General features: G+C 39.7%; 1 protein-coding gene across 1 annotated transcript in view; it reads right to left on the reverse strand.

The window, feature by feature from the left end:
* The window catches only part of Adam9 (ADAM metallopeptidase domain 9), a 99,516-nt gene that overhangs the window by 65,588 nt on the left and 8,388 nt on the right, over window positions 1-25,540 (reverse strand). The window contains exons 2-11 of the mRNA XM_045131546.1: window positions 21,508-21,605; window positions 17,602-17,660; window positions 14,921-14,999; window positions 9,490-9,566; window positions 8,433-8,628; window positions 7,043-7,108; window positions 4,577-4,648; window positions 3,680-3,849; window positions 2,658-2,739; window positions 2,182-2,315 (exon numbers count right to left, since the gene is read on the reverse strand). Coding sequence (XP_044987481.1) covers window positions 2,182-2,315; window positions 2,658-2,739; window positions 3,680-3,849; window positions 4,577-4,648; window positions 7,043-7,108; window positions 8,433-8,628; window positions 9,490-9,566; window positions 14,921-14,999; window positions 17,602-17,660; window positions 21,508-21,605 — 1,033 coding nt within the window. The remainder of the gene's footprint in view (window positions 1-2,181; window positions 2,316-2,657; window positions 2,740-3,679; window positions 3,850-4,576; window positions 4,649-7,042; window positions 7,109-8,432; window positions 8,629-9,489; window positions 9,567-14,920; window positions 15,000-17,601; window positions 17,661-21,507; window positions 21,606-25,540) is intronic.

A 25,540-nucleotide genomic window follows, 5' to 3' on the forward strand; every position in this document is an offset into this window, starting at 1 on the left:
CAGCAACTGGCTGCAAGTTGTACAGGGGACTTCAGGGTTACAGCTTGTAAGAGTCATCGCCCATGCTGTGGTGGGCTTTTCTGTGACACAGCTGCCTTCAAGCCATCTGTGCTCCTCTGTGTAACCTCTCATCCATGCTCCTGTAAGTAACCCTTACCCCAATAAACTCACTACTTCCCTAAATTAAACTTGGATGGAATCATATCCTTTGTCTACCAGGAGTGCCTTGAGTGAACAGATGTTTGTTCATATCTCCCCAGGAAAAAGCACACCATATCTTTTAACATTCTAGAATGAATTTATTTCATTGACAGTTTGCCTTCCCCCACTACATGCCAACCCTGGCAGGGTAAGTGTCTGTCTAACTCTTAGCCATTTGGAGAAGCACAAACAAAAGCTACCCCAATAGCACTCTACCAGTACCTGATAAGGGAAGGGCTGGACTGGCCCATTCCCTCCTCATCTCTAAAGCTCAGGATGGCAATGTAGTGTGGCATACCTTCATCAATAATCACTTTCGGCTGGAGGAATGGCTCAGCAGTTAAAAGCGCTTACTTGATGGCTGGGGTTCAATTTCCCAGTGCCCACATAAAGCCAGATGCAGAGTAGTGCATGCATCTGGAGTTCATTTGCAGTAAGAGATCCTGGAGTACCTGCCCTCCCTTCTCTCCTTTCTGTTCCTCCCTCCCTCCCCCCCCTCTCTCTCTCCCCTTGTAAATGAATAAACTATTCTTAAAAAAATAATGACTTTCACCTTGTCTTATCTCAATTCTCATTTCCCTAAACCCACATCTCTTTAGTCCCATTGCCGTGATAGAAAGTGCTGTGTTTGCTTCCCTTTCCCACAGGAACTCTTTTACAAACATGGCTTTTCTCATATATACAGTGTTTAATAAAAGCCCTCCAAAAGCACTATTCTAATTCTTCCCTATACAGTATTTGCTGAAAAATAAGAGTGAATTCTGCTTCAGTCTTCCTTTCTACCACCAGTATATGAGTAGAACTGGACTCTCAAATCTTCAGCTAAGTGGCTGAGTGGCAGGGTTTTCTTTTTAATATTTATTTTTATTTGTGCTTCAGGAGGCTGAGGGAAGTGAAAAAGGATTAAAGGACTGAAGGCTAGATATTTGCCACATGGAATTTTTTTTTTGAGACAATCTTACTAACACACAGCCCAGGCTGGTCTCAAAATCAGATTCTCTTACCTCAACCTCCCAAATGCTAGGATTACCATGCCCAGATCACCCATATAAAACTTCATCTGTATTTGTTCAAGTGGCCCATCTCTTACATCTAACTTACATTCAGTCTCAACTTCTACTCTACAAGTGTGCCATGGCTCTGTTCACCTGTTCAGGTCTACTGTTAGAAGGACAATGTTGGGACAGATGCATGACAGTGAGCTGCACCAAAAAGAAGCCCAACGGGGCTGGGGAGATGCTTAGCCCCACGAGCAGGAGGACCAAAGTGCAGACTATCAGCATACATGTAAATGGAGCTGGGGATGGGAACTACGTGTAAACCCAGCAGTTAGGAGATCCCTTGGGTGAGCAGGCTAGCTAGACTAGCTATACAGGCAGAGCTCTAGACTTAGGTAAAAGACCTTGCCTCAGTACAAAAGAGAAGCGTAACTGAGGAAAGACACAAGAAGCTAACCTCTGGCTTCTCCATACACACATACACAAACACCACACACACACACACACACACACACACACACACACACATGCATGTGCATGTGCAAAACAAAGAAGGCATTCAAGTTTGATGCTGGGGAGATAATTCAGTGGATAAAGTGCTTGCAATGCAAGCATGAGAAGCAGAGTCAGAACCCCAGAACTTACATAAATGCTGTGTAGGCATGGTGGCCTGCCTGTGATGTCAGCACTCAGGAGGCAGAGATAGGGATCCCTGGGCAAGCTAGCTAGCTAAACTAACTGAATTGGTAAGCTCTGGATCAAAGTGAGAAACCCTGCCTCAGGAAATAAAGAGGAAAGCAATCTCTGGGTCCAAACATCTACATGCACCCACATACATACACCATACATACACACACACCATATATGCATGTCAAAAGAAATGAAGGAAGGGAGGGAGGGAGGGAGGGACGGAGGGAAGAAGGAGAAAGCCCAACTACCCTTGGCCCTCTGTCATGCTGATCTCTGAAGGACTGTTACTCACGATGCTCCTGAGTTCATGATGCAGCTCTTTGCTCCACAGAAACACTCTCTCCCATCATCATGATTCATTCCAAGATTATGACCCAACTCATGAGCAACAATGGATGCGAATGTCTCCACAGTGATTTGCCCAAACTGTGCAAACACAGGAAGGAACTGATTAGCTTCTAAACAAAAAGAAAATGTTCTCTTTGTCAGATTATCTTTTCCTCAAAAAAAAAAAAAAAAAAAAAACATATCAACTGCTACTACAATGTTGACAGTCGTCTGCATGAAGCAAACATCCAAGTACCATTCATATATTCCAGTCTAGTAAGAAACTGGTATAACTCATATTCTATTTATGAAGCCAGATCAAGCAATCAAGGAAGACACCAGCATCCATCTCTGGCCTCAATCACATGTATACACCCACATGCACCCACACACAAAAGGGTAATGCAAAGGCCCCAAAATGAATTTAAATGAACAACATACCACATTAATCCCACCAGCGTGGCTCCTTGAACACACTGTTCCCACAAATGCCATTCCTGCAGTCCCACCAAAGCCTTTCTTCCTAAACAAAAAGATAAAGTTATAAAATGTACTGGAGGAAAAAAGGAGAATATTAACTATATTTCTATAAGTAATCTTAACCTCATGACATAACTTACAAAGACTGCCAAAGATAAATAATACTTTAAAGTCAGAATCCAACTCTCTATTTTGACTCCTTTTTTCTGATCAGAGTACAGGGTTAATATTACAAGTGTATCTTTTTAAGTTTTTCCAGACATATGATGTTACCTTTAGATACCAAGCCAAATTTGGGATTGATTTTGAAGGGCAAGGGCTATCTTTTGGGCAAAACCTCCCCAAAAATATATTGTGTTTACCTATTCAACAAATATTAGTGATAAGACATGCCAAACCCAATAAATACATTCACAAGGAAGAGGCTTCAAAACACAAAGATTTCATGTCTAGAACTGTTATACCCAAATAGCCAGAGAAAGTTACAAGGTATACTAAAAAGCACACCTCAAAGGGAGGGAGTTAGGATAATCAGTGCTCAAAGTGAAGGACTTTTGGATTCTATTCCAAAACTGTAAAGCAGAGACCTAATGCTTTCCTTTCCATATATCCTTTCACAAAAGCAACTATAAAACCTGCTATACTAAGATAAGGAAATAAGTCAAATACATCTTATCCCAATGGTATCAAAAAAGCAGATGAGAAAAGTAAAAGAATATCTGACATTCTCCTCTGATTTCCACAAAGATACACACAGGCATGCATATCTACCCACACATACATGCACCAATACACATGCATACAGCAGAAACACATCACATCACACACACACAACTTTACATACACATACACGTGCACACCAAAAAAAAGCAAATAAATAAATCTCCACAAACTTAAGAGAATATAATTCTATTACAAGAAAATTAGCAAACATTATTTTTCTGGTCACTTCATTCATAGCACTTTTTGTAAAAATTACTCACAAAACTAACTGTGCACTGTCGTGCCTCCGACGTGCTATAAGGAACTTTTCCCGCCACTGTACAAAATTCCCCAACACATCACCAGCACCTCCAATGATGTTGATCATGTTTCTATCTGTCCAGATCTCTAGCCCAACAAGGACAATTCGAATATTTAGCATAATATACATCTGGGGAGAAAACAGAAATAAAATACCTGAAATATATTGAAGACTATGATATAAATTATTACTTTTTTGAGACAATGTCTCATGTAACCCAAGCTGGCCTAAAATCTGGTCACTGTGGATGACTCTAAACTCCTGATCCTCCTGCCTCAGCCTCCCAGGTATTAGGATTATAAGCATACATTTACATACCCAGTGAGAAAAAACATGAAGTAATGTAAAACTAAAATCAGGACTCCCCTCCTCTAAAAATAAAATCTTTCTTTAAAAAGTATCACTTTCAGCAAGGCATGGTGGCATACACCTTTAATCCCAGCACTCAGGAGGCAGAGGTAGGAGGATCACTGTGAGTTTGAGGCCAGCCTGAGGCTACAGAGTAAATTCCAGGTCAACCTGGGCTAGTGAGACCCCATTGTTGACATCACAGTTTCAGGAGAAGAGGCAGACATACTCAAAGTAAGAGTCAATAAAAATTCAAAAATCTCTTCACAAACAACATAGTTAATATGAAATCTCATGGTCTCCTCTAAGTCTTTCTACACTTACACTTTCTGTTTAAATATTAAAAAAAGTTACAGAAAAATATGGAAAGGAAATCTCTGAAAAAACCAAGCTATTTAGCCTAAGATGACTAGAGCTCAAAATGCCAAAAATTTTAAATTTTAACTTCTGCTCTGAGTCTGTGAAAGCATAGGAAACAATAATCCCACCTGACAGAAATACAACTTACACTATCCAAATAGTTTGCTAAGCGAATCATCTCTTCTCTAACAGCGGTCTGATTTCTTCCCATCATGTCATACTGGAAAATGAACAAAGGAAAATCATTACCGTCAAAGTGATTTAAAAATAAAAATGACCACCCCATCACACCTCAAGAGGGCCCCAGCTGAAACTAAGAATAATTGAGGAAACATGCGAGAGTGCTGTTTTCTTGGCGAACCGGAACCAGCACAAGGGTGAAGGAGATAGACACAGAGAACAATCAACCCCTACCAAACCAGATATCCAGAGACACAGAGGCTCCCAAGATCTCATCACTGAAGCAGACCTAATATAAACCCAACATGGCACAGGGAAATTTGGGGAAGAGGGGGAGGAAAGAATGTCAGAGCCACACGTTGGGTCATGATACACAGAGATATTTCCTCCTATCCAAAAAACTTAAGGCTAACCCCACAATGTATGACCTGTATTCCCCAACAAGGAAGGTCCCTATGGAGGGGGAGAGGACAGGGAGGAAGCTAACAATAGTACCAATTTGATTGTATTCACTGACTACAAAAATAAAAGGAGAGAAAAAAGGATAAAAACATTTATAATCTCTTACATTGAAGTTAAAAGTTCCAAGGATTTTCTCTGAACTGAAAATTGAGCCATCTAGACATTTACTAGGATTTCACATGGACAAATCTAGAGGATGCATCGTGGTGATGAATTTGAACAAGAACAAGGAATAATGCTGAATGCACAGAAAGAAGTGCTCGCTCTCTTGGAATGGGTGTAACTAAGACATTCTTCTTATGAAAAATATTTCACAATTCCACAAGAGAACTGTTTCAAATAACCAAAAGAAATGCTTAAAGGAATAAGAGACAATCTAATGATTTCTTGATCCTTTTACCTCCTGGGCTAATGACATTACCAATAAACCATGCCTAAACCTGGGCTAAAGTAGTAACTAGAGATTCTCAAAAGTTATGTGTGCCTAGAAACAGAGATAAATAAAAATCATATTAAGCCAAAGGATTGATATGACCCTTTTTGGAGACTCAGACGAATTTGAATATCTATTTTAACATATTTTAAATGACCAACTTGCTATCAAAAAGAAAATATTAGAATGCATGACTTTGCTCTCTGATAAGGGCCTTATGAATAGAATGTGTGATTGTACCTTATATTCAATCAAGCATCTTATTATGATTCTCCCAAGCAAGAAAAAAAAAAAAAAACTTTTAATACATTTGACAAAGCTTGATGGAAATGAAACTACTTTGATATTTGAACCATTTTTTACATGAATATAACATATCTATCAATAGAGAACAAAAGGAATCCATTTTAAATCTCCATTTCTGTCCCTTGCCCAAAATATTATACAGAAACTTTCCTGCCACCGTTGATGGCTGGCTACAATCACACTTGCACATCCCCTTTGCTTTTCCTTCAACCAACAGAGGATACTGAATAAATCTGAGTACATTTCTATCTCTCAATAACTAGAACTTAACCTGAAAATCCTCCAAAGTTCTCTACAGCTTACAAAAACAGAACTGCCAATTATATTGTTTCTACAAATAACTTTTAATATAAACAAGAAAGAAGTAAAAGTCAGACAAAGCATTGCTTATAATCTGTATTTTACATTATATAGCAGCTCTACTGAAAGCTGCTGGCGCTGTACACTGAAAAGCACACGGGGCTTCTCTCAGTTATGCAAAGAACCAGCTTGGGCTCTTACATATAAAAGGAGAAAATGTCCTGGTGTCATCCTGTACCCTGAAATTACTACTACTGTTTCTAAAGCACGTTGGGACCTGAAGTCTTCTGTCTCTTAAAAGGAAATATAGATCAGCTAAAGTTCACAGGGCAGATAAACCTCATTAGGCAACTAGGCAACACCTGATTGCCTTGGCTTATAGTCACAGCCCTTAAAGTCATCTCAAGATGCTAAGTGACATGGAGATCGGTAAACAGGTTCTTTTGAGAAGTTCAGCAGAAGATAATCACCAGAAAGAATGAGAGGTAAGCAGGGTGTGGGGATGCCCACCTTTAACCCAGCACTCAGGAGGCTAGTCTGAGTGAATACCTAGCGAATTGCAGGTCAGCCTGGACTAAAGTGAGACCCTACCTCAAAAAAACACACCCTGCCAAAAAAAAGAATAAGGGATATTCTGTTTCATTAAGGTTTATAGGAAAAAGTCTGTTGAGCATGATAGCACAATTGGGTAATCCAAGCACTCAGAAGGCTGAAGCAGGAGGATCAACCCAGATCCGGTCTCAGAAGATACAATTACATTAAATTCAAAAAAGCCAGCAGGCCAGCACCATTTTAGTTTTTAAAATATCACCTAAGAAAGAAAACTCAATACAAATATACAAGCACTTATCATATTTCATATTTTCTTCATAAACTGCTAAATTCTCATCTGCTTTTCACGAAAAAGAAGAAAAAAATGCCATAAATTCCTACCCTTTCCTTGTCTACAACGATGAACAGCTCCACATATCGGGTTTGTGGTAGGACAGCTCTTCTTCTCTGTTAAAAACAAAAATATCTTAAAGACCAAAACAGGTTATAAGACTATTCATACTGTGTGTGTGTAACAATCATACCTCATATGTAATTTCATGCCTGCTAAAAACATCATGAATTACTTTACTTAGCATGCCCTAGGTCAATAAAGCCAAAAAAAAAAAAAAAATGTTTTCAAAAACAAGTTTTCATTGCTAACTGTATTGACCAGAGAAAATTTCTATTTAAAGATAAATGGCTAATTTACGTTTGCAAAGTAGTGGAATTACTAATTTTTTAATTAAAACACAATTTAAAACATAATTCAAATGAAAGCCCCATTATTATTGTGTTACAGGGAGAAAAAAAGTCCACTAAAATCTAAAAGCAGAAGTTGGAACAGGATTATTACTTCAAAACCTGGCTTAAGCTGGGCATGGTGGCACATGCCTTTCACCCCATCACTTGGGAGGCAGAGATAGGACACTACCATGAGTTCAAGGCCATCCTGGGGCTACAGAGTCAGCTCTACGTCAGACTGGCTGAAGTGAGACCCTACCTGCAGGGGTGTGGGGGAGAGATAGCTTAGTTTTGTCATTTTAAAGAAATTCATGCAAGATAGAAAAAGCAAATATGTAATACTCTTCCAATAATCTAGAGTAAGGGACAGAAGAGAAAGTAAAAATAATGCCATAGACAATTGTCAATTAATTTAAAGTATGCCTTAAGCCAACACTGTAATGTGTGCCGTCAGTCTCAGCTACTTGGGAGGCTGAAGCAGGAGCATACCTGGAGCCCAGGAGTTCAAAACCACCCTAGGTAATGAAGCAAAACCCAACCTCAAAAATCAAAAATGCCTCTTCCAACATGGTTCATGCCATCTGTAGAAAGAAAATAGGCTGGGTGGAACCAGCCCAGAACCATCGCTGTCTAAAAGTGAATCAGGACATCCTCAAAATGCCTCAAAACTAGGGACATGAAGTATCCTTGGAAGACAGCTGAGGTAATTAACGTCCAAAATCCAAATCTCTCGCTCTCTCTCCACACCACTCTAGAGTTCATGAGGTATCTAAGTAAAACCTCCACTGCTCTCTGAATAGTGTTATGGGTGATTCTGCAACAAGTCTAAAGGGGATTACTGTTTAGACTTAAGCCCTATTTCCAAAACCCACACTCTACCAGTCCCCAACTTGGTAGCAGGAACTATACATTGATCATCTTCTTATGCCCTGGATCCCACCCAATAATAGTATTTAGGCAGTAGTTGGGTAAAAATGCTAAGTGCCACTTTAATGAATAAATAAATGGTCTTTGAAGAGTCTGAGTCCTGCAAGCATTGTTTCCTTACACGTAGTAGCTGAGTCATGCTGGGAGGCTCCTCCTCGCCATCCTCTGTGGTTTCCTTCTCTGTATCTTTGTTAGAAACTCCACATTTCAGAGGCTCTTTGTGGACATCATTCATTGGATACAGTATGTGCTCAAAGTGAGAGCTGTTCTGCAGAGGTTCAATCCCAAAACTGCCATTTTCTAAATGTAGCAATCCCCTAGATGGTATATCACATAAACACCATTTTTTAAAAAAAAATGCACAGTAAAAAGTCAGAAAACCCCAATTCAAGTCCTACTTCCTGACACAAATACGAAGGTACAGAACCACAGACAGGAAATGATACAGGCTAGAGTCCAGCAGACAAATACAAAAAGGCAACTCTGCCCTCCCCAGCCGCACCTCTGCGAGCCACTCAACAGCACTGCGGCCCTGCAGCTGAATAAGCTCAGGGCCTGGGACCAGTCAGGACCCCAGATATCTTTTCAACTAGCCCAGACACTCTATGCAACTCTGCCTCAGTATACGTTCTGCATAGTATTGGTCTGACAGCTAGATTATTTAATGTATTACTAACACAGTACCCAGAACATTTCCTGGTAGTAAGAGTCATTTTCTAACAGCTAGTTTGAGAATCAAAATACCTATGAGTGCAGTCAACTAACCAGCATAGTGTCACACTGTCAAGACCTTCAATGCATGTAACTGTAACCTTATAACTTAGCTGATATGTGATTTAGTGTTTCTGATGATAATAAGCCCTTCTACAGTCCTTATGAGACTTCAATGAAATAATACAAGTAAAAACTTTATAAACAGTACTAGAGAAATTTAAAATGTATTTCGTTTTAAATAGCATATATTATTTTGAAGTCTCAAAAATTAAATTTCTTCAGTAGATATGAAAATTCAATTATGACATTTCCTAAACATTCCAAGAATCTCTGAAGAATAAGGGCCTTCAGCAACATTAAAGCACCACATCTTGTTAAGATCCCAAATCACTTGATTTTTGGAGACAAAGATAGGAAAAATAAGGGAAAAAAGGAGAAGAGAACAGATACAGAAAATTCCTTACCTGAGTCCAAAACAGTCACTAAGAGCAACAGATGAGTTAGAAACTCCTTCCACATATCCCCGATAATGACAATGGTTCTAAAGAAAAGATATGTATTATCTTAAATACCATTTTATGGCTGTAAAATCACCATAGAAACTGGAAAGCTAAGAAAAGTTCCTATGGTCAGTAATCTAAAAAGTGTTATGTTATTGGTGTCTTTTGGTAAACATTGTATTTTCAGACTACATGAAAACAATCTCCTTCACCCAATAAGTATGTATAATTCTAGAGGATATGAGTTACAGACAGCTCTGCCCCAGTGACCTTTCAGGTCACAAGGAGAACCAGACAGTGTAATATCACATTTAATATTTTAAATATTTTTAAATTTTTATTTGAGGGAGCGAGAGAAAAAAAAAGGGAGGCATGCAGAGCCTTCAGCCACTGCAAACGAACTCCAGATACATGTGCCAACTTGTACATCTGGCTTACATGGGTCCTGGGGACTTGAACCTGGGTCTTGTGGCTTTTCAGGCAAACACCTAACTGCTAAGCCATCTCTCCAGCCTACATTTAGCATTTTAAATGACAATCAACACAAGCAACATCAGCAGCACTTGACATGTGAGATGGTGAAGGCCCATGCAAGGTGACAATTCAGTATGAGTGGAAACATCTTGATCAAATCATTTTCTTCCCTCTCTACAGGCAAATCAGCTAGGCAGATATTTGTTGTATATGAAGCCACCCTCAGAGTTAAGTTTAATTTTATTTATTTTATTTTTTGGTGTCTGTCAAGGTAAGGTCTTACTCTAGGTTGGGCTGACCTGGAATTCACTATGTTGTCTCTGGGTGGCCTCAAACTCAAGGTGATCTTCATACCTCTGCCTCCCAAGTGCTAGGATAAAGGCATGTGCCATCATGCCCAGATTTTTTGTTTGTTTGTTTTTTGTTTTTCGAGGTAAGGTCTCACTCTGGCCCAGGCTGACCTGGAATTCACTATGTAGTCTCAGGGTGGCCTTGAATTCACGGTGATCTCCTACTTCTATTTCCCGAGTGCTGGGATTAAAGGCATGCACCACCACGGCCAGCTTATGCCCATATTTTTGTATTTATTTATTTATTTACTTGAGAGAGAGAGAGGAAGAGGCAGAGAGAGAAAGAGAGAGAGAGAGGGAGAATGGGCATACCAGGGCCTCCAGCCACTACAAACAAACTCGACACACATGTGCCCCTTTGTGCATCTGGCTTACATGGGTACTGGGGAATCGAACCAGAGTACTTAGGATTCACAGACAAGCACCTGAACTGCTAAGCCATTTCCCCAGGCCAAGTTAAGTTTAATGTTGAGCAAGACATTAACTAGTAAAAAATGTAAGGACAGGGGGCTGGAGAGATGGCTTAGTGGTTGCGCGCTTGCCTATGAAGCCTAAGGACCCTGGTTCAAGGCTCGATTCCCCAGGACCCACGTTAGCCAGATGCACAAGAGGGCACACGCATCTGGAGTTCGTTTGCAGTGGCTGGAGGCCCTGGCGCACCCATTCTCTCTCTCTATCTGCCTCTTTCTCTCTGTGTCTGTCGCTCTCAAATAAATAAACAAACAAAATTTTTAAAAAAATGTAAGGACAGTAGCACTTAGCCAGACCAAACTCTTGAGTACCTGTGAGACTTTCTAAAGCATTACAATTGCAAAGTCAAGATGCAGGGAACCCGAGCCCTATGGACATGAAGGCACACACCAGACCACAAGTCAATAGCGTAGTCCTGATGTAGTAAACAAGGGACAGGAGAGGCCATCTCTCAGCTGACCAAAGTATGTGCAGAACTGTACACAATAAAAGTAGCATCTGAAACACTGGGGCAAACACATGCTTTTTAATAAATGTTGCTTGGACCACCTAACAGACATATAGAAAAGAATAAAATTCACACCATATATAAAAGCAAATGTCAAATGGACCAAAAATCTAAGTATAAAAGTTGACAGCTATTAAGATCTCATAGAAGATACTGGTAAATTCCTCTTTAGCATGGTTGAAGAGAAAGAAGATCTACTTGACACTCAAAACCCAGATGAACCTAGCACATTAGGACACGTCTGTAATCCCAGCACTAGGGAGGCTGAAGTGGGAGGGTGGAAAGTTCAAGGCCAATCTGGGCTACAAGCTTCTACATGGAAATACCAGAAAATCTCAAAAGACATCTAAGACTAAAAGAAAATATTTGTAACTTACATCCCTAAACATTAAGAATTTCTGAATACTGAGTCAAAAAAGCAAAAAATCCCAATATAAAATTGGTCAAAGGGCCAGAGGCCTACAAATGCTCTAATATATATGGAAGGATTTCACTCATATCAAGAATCTCAGAATAGATGCAGGTATGCATAAGTAAGAAAGGAAAGTCCCCCTCAGAGGAGAAGGCAGCAAGGAACTCAAGAAGCAGTGATGAACTTAGAACAGCATCAGGTTGACAACCACCACAGAAACAGCTGATTCAGGAAAATACTAAAATTCAGATGTAAAATTTGAGGTATAATAGGAATTTACACAGTATCAAAGTATCTATCCCTAACATAAAAAAAAAAACAGTAACTTTTAAGCGGGGGAATGGTGGCGCACACCTTTAATCCCAGCACTCAGGAAGCAGAGGTAGGAGGATTGCCATGAGTTCAAGGACATGCTGAGACTATATAGTGAATTCCAGGTCAGCCTGGGCTACAGTGAAACCCTATCTGGAAAAAACAAAAAACAAAGAAAAAGTAACTTTTTTTAACAGTAGCTTTCCAGATAAGAACTCTGACTGCCAAGAAAACCCAGTGCCTTCAGTCTGACTCAAACTTCATTAACCAGAAAAGACTAAGCTCATCACAGCAATGACTGGCATCTGGCAACACACCGGAGCAGATTTTCATCATATACCCTTGCCCTCAGTCTTAGTCCCATAGAGAAACAACACCAAGCTACCATCTGCTCTATGGGCCAATGGACTTTGTCCTAGGTATCTTCATGTTCTCCAAACCCATAAAGTCCCCCTAAAAAATATTTAATGTTCCCCTGAACTCCCCACCTCTCCCTCCCCTAGAGTGAAAAGGGTACATAGATTTCTGGACTATGGTGGGCTAGTGAGTAACCACATTTCTATGGTTTCTTCTATACCATGATTTCCCCTTTTTGTATGCTAATGAATTTGTATTTTATTTTCTCATATAGTTTGTGTCAGTCATTTCTACAAACCTTCAGAGGATGGAAATAAAATTCTCCCTTTACCAATATAATGCTGAAAATACAACAAAACACACTGCAAGACTGTGATACATGTGCCCCTGGCATACGTCACTGTGAAGCACATAGGCTGGGAGTGAAAGCTTGGGCTGGTGGAAGCAAAGACAGGTTACATAACACCCACTGGAGCTATGGGCAGAGTGTTCTCAGAGGGCACTAAGAGCAGCCACTGACTAGAGACACAGTTACAAGAATTTCTAAGACACTGCAAGATATCAGAGTCCTGATACCATAATAATTTGGAGTTTATTTCATAGAGAAACTCATGTTAAATAATTTTTCTAAAGCTTTTTTCTCATGAAAAATAGACTCATGAAAGACACTAATGATGAATGCCAGAAAACAGTTTATAAGTTAGTTTGATCTTAAGAAATAGAATCCTAAGGGAAAGTGTTTACTCAGTTGTATATTATGAACAAAAGTATATGCCATTGTATTTGGAAATATAGTCACATGCAAAGAAATCAGAGTATGAAATTTTAATTTCTATTTCAATTCTACAATCATATTTTCACTTTCTGAACAGTATTAAATAATCAAAAACTAAGTGAAATACTTCACTGTGACTCAGTTGATATTTTTCAAAGCACTGCACTTCTATAAAACTTTCATCACATAAGTTTCTATAAAATTGAAATCTATTTTATCAGTTTTAAATATGTATTCTTTCAGTAACAAATAATTATATGTTGATTGAAAATTGTAAGACTTTCTTCTTAGAAGCCTTTCACAGGTACCAGCTTATTTAAGCTTCCTCACAAACAACCTCATGAAGCCATCTTAAAGTGAGGGTACTATGGCACGGACAAGCTGATATAGCTTCATCAGCAAATAAACACAGAGCCAGAGTTTAAGCTCAATAGTGATATCTCAAGAACCACTCCCCTGACTCCCCCCAAAAAAAACCCTCTGCAAAGGAAAAGAATGTCATTTACGGTCACTGTTTAAGTGGTACCCATTAAATGCAACTGGGTTGCTGCCATAGCAATCTCTGGGTAGATGAAAAGTTGGCTGGACTATCTTGTATCTGTTTATGCTATAATGTAAATGAACTCTCCTCTACCCCATTCCTGCTCAACACTGCACAACAGCAGTGCACTCAGCAAAGGCAGCAGACAGTGGGCCAAAAAAGCAATGTCAGCATTTTCTTATTTCTTTGTATAATAATACAAACTAAAGATCTGCTTTCTATTTATTTGGAGAATGCTACAAAAGTGCATGACTCGCATAACTCCATCTAGCAGAGCATCACGTTCAGGGAAAATGGAACACAGTGAATGGGAGCAAGTATTCCTCATGAACATAACCACAGAAGAGAAAACAGGTAATACCTAACCACTAACAGGGGCCACAAAGCTTTCCTTCAAAACTGGAAAAGTTTGTGCTCCGGAAGAAAACACACACCACCAAGTGTGGCATGGGCCAAGATGACTTTGACAATTCCAGGCCTACTGTTTTCCCAGAGGACTCTGTTGAGCAATGTGGGTAGGACCACACTTCTTCAGGAAAGTATGTTATCAGCAAAACATCAGAATCATAACAGCAGGGCTAGAGAGATGGCTTAGTGGTTAAGAGCTTGCCTATGAAGCCTAAGGACCCCAGCTCGAGGCTCGCATCCCCAGTACCCATGTTAGCCAGATGCACAAGGGGGCGCACACGTCTAGAGTTCGTTAGCAGTGGCTGGAAGCCCTGGTGCGCCCATTCTCCCTCCCTCCCTCCCTCTCACTCGCCCCCCCCCCCCCGTGTGTGTGTGTGTGTGTGTGTGTGTGTCTTTCTCTCTGTCACATTCAAATAAATAAATAAAAATGAACAAAATTAAAAAAAATCATAACAGCAAACAAGTGGTCTTTTTGCTAGATAATACTGACAAAAGGAAGTAAAATGTGGTTTTAGTAATACTGACATTCAACCAAAATATTACAAACTTCTATTTTCAGAACATATCAAACTTCTCCCCTTCATAATCAGGAAGGATTTTTATTACTAAGTAAGAAGAGCTGTAGGTATAGATCAGTCTATGTAAATAAACCCAACTTCCCTAGGGCCATCCATGTGTCACAATGCCAAAGGTATCACACAGGGGAACAGTGGGACAGTCCTGACTGTCCGACTAGAACTTACTTCAAAAATACAAGGATTTTAAATGTCACAAGAAAATGTATTACCTGTACATTGGGATGGTCAGAGATCAGAGTCCCTTTCTTGTCGTAGGTATAAACTACAAAATCTTTAGGCAAAAGGTCTCTGAAAGAGGAATAAAACATGCCATTTAAATGTACTGAGTATCAACATCCAAGGGCACAACTCATAAGGCATTATTCCAAGAAGGAAAAGGAAGGAAGGCAGGGAGGAAAAAAAAAAAAAAAAAAACTTTCACCTGATCCATTTTTATAAAAGAATGTGCTACCTTAAAACTGAAAGCTCATCCTGAGACTACAGAGTGAATTCCAAGTCAGCCTGGGCTAGAGTAACACTCTACCTTGAAAAACAAACAAACAAAAAAAACCAATAGAAGTAAAAAGGGTGATTGAGTCTGATTCAATAAGGCAGAAAGATTTTAAGAGCCATAGTAGGGGTGTCATGCACATTGCCTCCCCACAGTAATTCACTGTTGCTCCCTCCTACAATGCATAATCCACAACCCTAAGGGGAATACCAGCAACCCCACTGAGGAGGTCCCCTGAAGAATGGGGGCAGAGAGGACAGAAAAGATGGAACCAACACATGATATATCCATGCAAAGTATGTTCTTAATAAAAACAATCTTTATGCCACTTAAAACCAAAAATTTAAAGAGATGTTTTTCAAGAGGGGTGGAGAAGTTGCTCAGTGGTTAAAGATGCTTGTTTTTTTTAAAGCCCAAGGACCCTTGTTAAAGTCCCCAGTACCCATGTAAAGGTAGATGCATAAAGTGGTGCACACATCTAGAATTCTTTAGCAATGGCATGAGGCCCTGCAAAGGAATGTCCATATACTCTCTTCCCACCCTTTCTGTCTATTAAATAAATAAATACATAGTCTTTAAAAAAAAAACTAAAAGCTCATAAACATTTTTGAATCTGAAAAACTGTGCATTCTTTAAGATATAACTTGTTCTGGTAGCATAATATACTGGTTGCAATAAGCATAACACAGTGTCCCTGATTTTTTATGATATAGTTCATAAGAAAAGAAGAAATTAACTTGTTTGACAGTAGGCCAGATTTAAGGAAACACTTTGATATGGTTTTTGGAGCTGTGTGAACAAAAAGCACTTGCTGCCTTAACCTCCTTAAGTACAAGACAAATTTCTGCCATCACTAGTTGAAGAAAATGGTGATTCCCAATTCCCAAAGCCTCCTCCCACACCCAAAGAGCTTGGCTCTCTCACAGCAAGGCCAATGACTCTGAGCTAATCTGCGGGCCTTCAGACCTGAGATGTGCTAATTCATATTTTTAAATTTTGCCATTTAAATGGGGATTTATTTTAATATTTTTTCAGAAATTGCTTAAAACTGGGGCTTGCATGTGATAGCTTCTCATGGCTGCTTCTTATACTATTCCATTTTTAAATGTAATAAGCATATTATTGAGGAGCAAGATAACTTCTCTATAGATCATATAGAACTATGGAAACAAATTTCAAGACTGACTTTTTGAAAATATTTTTGCTTATTTACTTGAGAGAAAAAAAAGAGAGGAGAAGGTTAGAGAGTGAATGAATGCCTTGCCACCACAAACAAAACTCCAGATGCATGTGCCTCTTTGTGCTTTTGGCATACACCTCAACAAGGAGGGGCGGGGCGAGGGGGTAGGACATGGACCAGCCTAACAATGGTACCAACTTGACTGTATTCACTGAGTAAAAGACTAATTAATAAGAAAAAAGAAAAAGAAAGCAAACAAAACATAAGCAAACCAAGGAGAAAGCAACAGAGTCTCGCAGATATTAAAAGTCAGTCTTGGAGCTGGGAGATATCTCAGCAGTCAAGGGTGCTTGTTTGCAAGCCTGAAAGCCCAGGTCTAATCCATATTTTAAGATGTGCCCACATTCAAACTCCCCAGGAAAGACCAGGACCAACTGTGCATATTATTTAGAGTTAAAAGGATGATGGATTTCATCCACCTTCACCATCCTGACCTTAGCTGCATGACCAGCAAGGCTGGTATGAAAATCCTCAAATGTTTAAAATTATCTGTCAGATGTTATATTTATTAGTTACAATAAGTGTATTTTCAAAGTTAAAAAAAATCCTCAATTAAATTGTGTCTCAGCTCATCTGAAAATCCAAAGCCTGTCAAGGCTACTAAATTGGAGCAAAGCAGTCCCTGCAAATATTAAAAGATCCCCAGTGCCATGTCTGGAAGCATGTGGACCTCTCAAAAACTACCTGAGCTTTTCCTTGTCTCATAGTACTGTGTCCGTTCCTGGTACAGATATCTTTGTGAACAGGCAGATAGGCAGCTTGAAGATTTTTGAATCCTGTTCTGTTACTGCATTTTCCCTCCTTACCACTCCCTCCATGCAAGTATGCTTTCTTGTGAGTACACACACACACACACACACACACACACACACACACACACACCCTACACTCCCTCTAGAGGTAAATGTGAAAAGAACACACTAGAGATGCTTGGCTTCTCTCCACCCTTTCATCTTTGAAGTCAGTCTATCCAGCCTCATAGCACAAACTCCTGTGAATTTCCCCAGAGGTAGGCCTGCCAATGCAGAGCTGTGGCATGAAGAACTAAATCTAGCTAATTCTGGGTTCATAATCTACTAAACAATATCTATCTAGAAAATCAATATGCTACTTGGGAAAAATAAAATTACTGAAAGGCTAAAGTAAATGAAGTTTCTTACGTGTTTCTTTCCAAATGAATAATATGCTGCTTTCCTTGAGCTTGGATGACATAAGACACCTAAATGCAGAGAAGGGAAGACAATAAAATAGCACCTTTTAATTACTTTTCAACATATCATGAAGAAGAGGCGGGAAAGTCAATCCTGAGCTACCATTCTTGACTCAGTTGTATGCCCAGTGTGATTTCTAAGAGCACTATCATGTTTCCTGCAGCTCTTTTATATAAATGAAATCTACCCCTCTCTTTCAAGATAATATCTAGTTAGGCAAAACGCAAAAGAAATCTGTACTCTCTAGTGACTATCTTTATGTGGCTCACCTCATTTCATCAGTTCTAAAAGCCACGTCTCCCTGCTCTCGCTGGCATCTCTGGACTGAGGACTCACCGTGCATAGACATGGCAAGCCCACTAGCACACTTTATGTCTGTGAGGGTTGGTCCCGAAGGACAAGATTTGAACCTTGGAGGTACAATGATGTTTAGTAGCCGTGGTCTGATGAGCAGTCCCTAGTCATTGGGAAGAAACCCTTCAAGAATGTGGGAGGCCAAACCCCCCCATTTCTCTTTCTCCTTACTTATAAGATAAATAATATATTCTGCCCTACATTCCTACCATATGCCTTCTCATTAAAGCCCTAAGCCATGGGGCCAATGGATCACGGACTGGAACCTCCAAATCTGTGAGCTAAAAATAGGCTCTGTAAGTTCATTATCTCCAGGATTTAAATACAGTGACAGAAAGCTGACTAATACACCTAACAATCATCATTTCATTAGCCAGAAATGCATAATGTGAGCTCCAGAACAAGGGGTTCAACTTTGCCTTAACTCTTTAATAAAAGTGAAAGTCTTCAGGTATGGTGACACTCACCTGTAATACCAGCACTTGGGAGATGGAGGCATGAGGATCAAGATCTCACTACATAGTAATAAAGAGGTCTACTACATAGTGAATTCATGATTAGATAAGATTAATGACATCAGGTGACAGAATGAATTAAAATCATGATCTCTTTGATCTCCTCTCTAAGGGGACATCAACCAATTACTTCTTTTTTTCCAGGGTGTGTGTGTGAGTCTTGGCATGTATGTGCCATGTCACACTACAGAAATCAAAGGACAACCTTGTGGGGTCAGACATAGTTATTTTTTTGTTCTTTTAATATGGTTATGGTTAATTTTTAATATGTTTATTTAGTTGTAATAATAAAGATAGAGGAGAAAACAGACAGAGAGGATGGGTATACCAGGGCCACCAGCCACTGCAAACTAACTCCAGACACGTGTGCCACTTTGTGCATCTGGCTTTATGTGGGTACTGGGAAACTGAGCCTGGGTCATTAAGCTTTGCAGGCAACCGCCTTAACCGCTGAGCCATCTCTTCGGCCCTCAGACCTAGTTTTGAGGCAGTCTCTAATTCTTGTTGCTATTCAGCATGATGTGTTCACAGGCTAGCTGGACTATGAGCTTCTTGGAAGTTGTCCTGTTTCAGCTGCCTGCCTCACTGTGGGTATGCTGGTATTATAGACACCTTCCATAACTTCTAGATTTTATATAGGGTCTGGGGTTCCAATGGTCAGTACTTAAGCTTCCGGGAAAGCACTAATCTATATCTTCAACCTTAACCAATGTCTTCTAATGACTAGATAATTTCTGGATCTAAGCACATGACTGCCACATCCTGAGTAAGAACAGAAAATTTCTGCTATCTACTTCAATTGTCATTGAGACCTCACTAACAGCAAGCTCCTTCCATCCTCACAGCTGTCACTTATCTCATCTGTTCTTGGCTAAAGTAAAACTACCAATGTCATCTGCACTGGGAATAATTCTGAAAATCTGAATATTACTTGTTAATACAGTATTTAGCCTCAAAACAACTGCCAAGATTGCTTACTTCCCTCCTGTGTGGGCCAGTTTCTGTCACTGTGACAAAATACCTGAGTCAACCTGAAGGAGAAAAGTGTGTTCTGACTCACAGACTCCGAGGTCAGTAGTTCCACTGATTTGAGGCAGGGTACTGAGACAAAAACATGGTGGGGAGCACTTCAGAGCAAAGCTGCCCTTTGTGGTGGCTAGGAAGCAGAGAGGAAGGGGCTGGGGTCCCAGTATCTCCTTAGAGGCACACCCAGTAACAACTGCCTTCTACAGGCCCACTTCCTAATGGCTCTTCCACTCCCAATAGTACCACAGGCTGTAACCAGGTCTTTAACAGAGGAACCTATGGGGTTTACTCCAGATCCTCTGATCTTTAAGGCATCCCCAGGCAACCTATCTTAAAACACACACTATTACCCTACACCACCACTGATAGCCCTCCCAAGCTCTCTATCTAAGCATTGCACACCATCTATCCATCTGTATATAGTATTTCTCTCCCACCACAAAGGAAAGTCCCATAGAGGCATGGATTGTCTCCTTTGTTCTCTGCATATCCCCAATGTCTATGCAATGTCAACCATAACAGACAATCAATGTTTTCTGAATGAGTAAATTACACTTATATGTTGAAGGGCCAAAATCCAGTGCAATGTGCTCTAATGCATCTAAAACTATTTTCAATGCATACACATGAGCTGTTATTATAGTCACACAGAGGGTCATCATGGGCAATAACGATGAAGATACAATCAGATGCAATGAATTAGAAAGTACAGTACCATGCTAAAAAAAAAAAAAAAAAAACAAAAAAAAACAAAAAAAAAAAAAACACCACCAAGTGAAAAAAGGGAGAAAATAATAGAACTATCTTAAGACAAAACAAAAACAAATGGTCCAGTTCAAACCTAAAGCAAATGAAAATTATAAATTATCCTAATTGAAGATCTTGGTCTTTTGTTCTTCACTTATAGATCAGCAAATGAAGTTGGATGGCTAAGCCAATTACATCCCAAGGGAAGGACTAAAACTAAAAGCTGCTCATTTTAAGCCCAGTGTTATTTTTGCATGCTCTGTCCTTGAATAATATGCAAGCCACCTTACAGCTACATCAGTAGTTCAGAGGCTTACACTTCACTATATAAAATCTCATTAACGTTAGATGAATGCCTATACAACTGAAGTAGCTACAAAGTCAGCTGGAGTCTAAATACATTATTTCTGAACAAACTGTACAATTAAAAAAATGGCTTAAGAATGCTTTGGTGCATTGATCACCACATTATGAACACAGGTAGGGTCTTCCAACATGAAAATAAAACTCATTTTTTGAGTAAATAGTCTAAGCTATGGCATGTGGATACTTAATGCACTGCTACTCACCAGGGTCACTGAAGATGCCACATGAAACATTCTCTCACTATCAGAGGGAGGTTAGTTCTTATTATCACAATAAAACTGCTGTGGCCAGTAATGGGCAGCTAGGGACTGGGAATTTGTCTAGCTGGCATCCCAGCCCCATCACAGATTGCATTTTGTTGTGTTCTGAGTTGATCATTTTGTCCTTACAAATAAAAAGAAACAGTCAGGCAGGGTGGCACATGCCTTTAATTCCAGCACTTGGGAGGCAGAAGCAGGAGAATCACTGTGAGTTTTGAGGCCAGATGACAGACTGAGTTCCATCCAAGTCAGCCTGGGCTAGTGTGAGACCTATCTCAAAAAAAAAAAAAAAAAAAAAAAGCCAGGCAGCCGTGGTGGTGGTGACACAGGCCTTTAATGGCAGCACTCAGGAAGCAGAGGTCAGCCTGGGCTAGAGTAAGACCCTACCTCAAAAAACCAAAAAGATACTGCAGCTCAGTCACTTATAGTGGCATAATGTCCCATGGATACCAGTACCATATGGTGCTATTCCAATTAATGAGCATCTATTTATTCCCTGAACCAATCACTGCTGTCAATACCACCTTTCATTAAGAAAAGAAAAAGGGAAAAATTCATTATAGTCATATTTCCAAAAGATAACTCACCAGTTTTGAATAGGGCCTTGGGGCTTCTCTTCTGTCTCTAGTTAATCTCCAAGGAGTTATAATTTCATAAGAAGAGAGATGTAATGTCTGTTGAAAGCCTATAGCAAACAGAGAACCATAACACAGTAAACCTGAGAAACTACCCAGTACTAAAATACAAGAAATCAGAGTCAAATCATTGAAAAAAATCATCTGATAATATAAAGTTTGATATAAAATTTTTCACTGAAATAGTAAAATGTACTACATACGTATGAGGGAGAAAATATTTCCCCAAAATGAGAACATAACCTTTATTTAAATAGTATAGACCTAGCAATCATTTTTAAATATTTTTATCTGTATACCCTAACCTTTTTTCTCAACTTTTTTTTTTTTTTTGATCTGCTATGAACACAAGAGAAAAAATTAGGAAAGAACCTCTTTAGTGGAGAGATGGGAGAGAAGCCTAGCGCTTGATGAACGTGTTCACCTCTCACGTGCAGCACAAGCGGCATTTCAAGATGGCACTGTCCTAACACCAGACAAGCATGATAAGAAGTGTAAGGTACCATCACTATCTGATGGGCTAACTCTAGTAAATGTGTATTTAACAATATGCCAACTGTCTCAAGTGAAATAGTTGCCATGAATCTTTCGGGCTAGGAGATGGTTGAGTGGGTAAGAACACTCGCCCTGCAAGCATGAGGACCTGAGTTCAACCCCCAGCACTCACATAAGACTCCAGAGTAGTCACACACGCTTGTAACCCTAGTCCTGAAAGGAGCAGAGACAGGAGAATCCCTTGAGCTCACTGGTCAGCCAGTCGGCTCAAAGAACAGTCGCTTCAGACTCACTGAGAGACCCTGTCTCAAGGAAGTAAAGAGCAAAAGAGGAGGGTACTCAATGTTCCTCTGGCCTCTGCACTATGCATATGAGGCACACACATCTTTACACGTACACATACACACACCACACATACACAGAGAGTGGGAGAGAGGTGGAGAATTCCAAGCAGTCATGCAGACTACATACTCCCAATTCTAGTTCTGTTCAGTTTATCACAGAGGGAAGCAGGCCTTGGGTTTCAAAGTCATCACTAATCATTAAAAATAATCAAAACTACCAATGCAAATCCTTTGGGAAGACAACCTGTGTTAGAAGTTGGATATGCAGCCCCTCGATATGTCCAGCACAAACTGGTCTTTGTGTTGTTGTTCGTTTGTTTAAGGCAGCATCTTGCTATGCAAAAAGGCTGGACTGGGGCTTATGGTCCTCTTGCTTTTGCCTTCCAAGTATAGGATTAAAAAAGTGTGCAAGAACACTTGACAGCTACTGTAACAATCCTTTCTAGTGAAATCTGGTGGAGTAAATGGTCACCATCCACTCCTTCCACATCCCCTGCACCAACCTTCAGTAGGAGGAGGCTGAAGGACGGCAAAGGAAGCACACGGCCACATGTCCTACTCAGTCTCTTCTACAAAATGCATGCGGCAAAGCAGGAAGGAGACACTGGGGAATTTCATCAATTCTAGTTAAATCAACAAAAGTATGGGATAATCTGGAAAATTTTGACATTGTAAATTTTTACATGAAAGTACGCATACTGTGGTTAAAGGGGCTTTATGATGAATCTTAGTGATTTTTCTGAATAGTCAATGGCAATGATATATCTAGATACCATAAAACAGCACAGTGCATTTAGGAAGCATGTACACATAAAATGAGATTGAAACTGGACAAGGAAGTACATACGTTCATTACTCCTTTCTCTATCCCTGTGTATGTTTAAAATCTTCCATAATAAAATAATTGTTTTAAATGGTTATCTACAAAGTATGAGATGACAAAATGACTTCCAAAAGTTTCATTGTAAACAAACCTAATTAAGATAATTATAAAATATGGAAACTATACTTATACATCATAAACTGACTATAAAATGTCATAAGCATAGCAAAAACAAGAAGCGTACTTTCTACACTTCTGTGCTGTTGGATTTGAGCATGTACTTTGCCATTCCTTTATTACCTTTGAAATTAAAAGGACAACAATAGTGTTTCTTCAATACAAATAGTGTAAACAGTTTATTGATTTGTTTTATTATTTTCTTTTGTTTTGGCTTTGCTTTGTCTTGTTCTTTCTCTTTGTGTGTGTAATGTGGTATGGTGTGGCACCCCACCCCCAGGGCTCTGACAATTCTCAGGTCTCTGCTCTTCCGCCACACTGGGGTTACAAGTGTACTTGGCCATGCCCAATTATTTACATGGAATCTAGAGACTTGTACTCAGACAGTCTCAGGCCCCTTCAGGCCCTCATGCTTGCATACCTAACCACTGAGCAATCTCTCTAGCCCTGTAAACAGTTTTAAGAGATATGTTAGATCTGATTATCTAGCATTATGTCCTTTGCATCTTTGTTGCTTTGGTGATGGTGACAGTGGTAATGCTAGGAGTTGAACACCTGGTCTTGAACATCCCAAGGAAGGATTTATCATTGACAGCCCAATAGTGAGTGACTTAGGAATTGTTAGAGAAGATAATCCCCCCCACACACATGGGTTGTGCCTCAAGATAAGATCAGATAATGTGCCTGCCTTTGTCAAAAAACACTAAGGAATTGACCAAGATGTTGGGGATTAATTGATAATTACATTGCACCTATCATCCCCAAAGTTCAGGACAGGTAGAAAGGATGAATCGGACCTTGAAGGAGACTTTAACTAAATTAACCCTAGAGACCAGCGAAGGATGAGTGGGACTCCTTCCTTTGCCCTGTTAAGGGCCCAGTGTACCCCTTATGTAAAAGGAGTTACTCCTTTTAAAATTATATATGGAACCCCCCATCCTGCCATGGTTGGGTCTTGAACAGACAACTGACTTCTTCCTATCCAAGTCTTACAAAGAGTCCAAGAGTCCATTGTTCTGGCAGTCAAGGCTGCTTTTCAGACACACCCTGTTTGCCCCCATCCCTTCCAGCCCAGTGACAGAATTCAGATCAAGAGACACCATATTGGGAGATTGGAAGGGCCCCCACCAGGCCATCCTAACCACTCCAACAGCTGTGAATGTGGAGGGGACAAAATAGAAGAGGATTAGACTTACTTGTTCTGAAACAAGGGGGCCTATGTATGGCTTTAGGTAACACTTGCTGCTTTCATGCCAATCAGTTGGGAATAATCCAAAATACACTGGCTTTAGTTAGAGAAAATCTCAGACAAAGAGAACTTCAGAAACAATCCACTAATAATTGGTTGCAGTCTAAGTTTAGCTGATTTCTGTGAATAACCACCCTTATCTCCTCTATTGCTGGCCCCCTGATACTACTGCCCTTAGGCCTTACCATAGGACCCTGAATTAATGCTCTAAGTAGATATATAAAGAATAGAATAAATTCTGTTAAACTCATGATATTGTGGATGCAATTCACCCCCTTAGATGAAAATAACCTAGACAATGTTCTTCACAGTCAAGGATTTGACTTAGTGTCATATCAGAGGGGAAAATGGATATTGAAATGTGAAAGGAATGGGATGATCCCTCTGTGCAATATAGGTGTTTACTGTTACCTAAGCAATGAGATAATCCCTCGGTATAATGTACCATGACCTTCCTGTATATCTTTGTTTCTAAGTATCTTTGTGATTACATAGCATAGAATATTTCTTGACTCCATTCCACCTATGTGACCTATGTAACCTTGTGACTTCTTGTAACAGACCCCTTGTTTAACAGTATAAACATCATGTAGTTATTTCCAATAAAAGCTGGCACTCCGAACAGTTCGGGGCTGCATCCTGAAATCCCAACCTTTGGATGCACCAGTTTCTTTCTTTTTCCATCTTTTTTTACCCAATAAAACTTTGTCTCACACAAACACACACAAAAAAAAATAATAATAATTAAAAAATACTGCATGCTCACTGTAGAAGAAACTTCCCGACTCATTTTTTTTTCCAAAATCCCTCTGTTTGCTTTTTTTCTTACCTCCTATTTATGACCTGCATATATTTTCCCCAAATTCCATTTACCTTAATTCCACCTTGTCATGGGAA

This window comes from Jaculus jaculus, chromosome 12, assembly GCF_020740685.1.
Source record: "Jaculus jaculus isolate mJacJac1 chromosome 12, mJacJac1.mat.Y.cur, whole genome shotgun sequence".
NCBI classification, from domain to species: Eukaryota; Metazoa; Chordata; class Mammalia; order Rodentia; family Dipodidae; genus Jaculus; species Jaculus jaculus.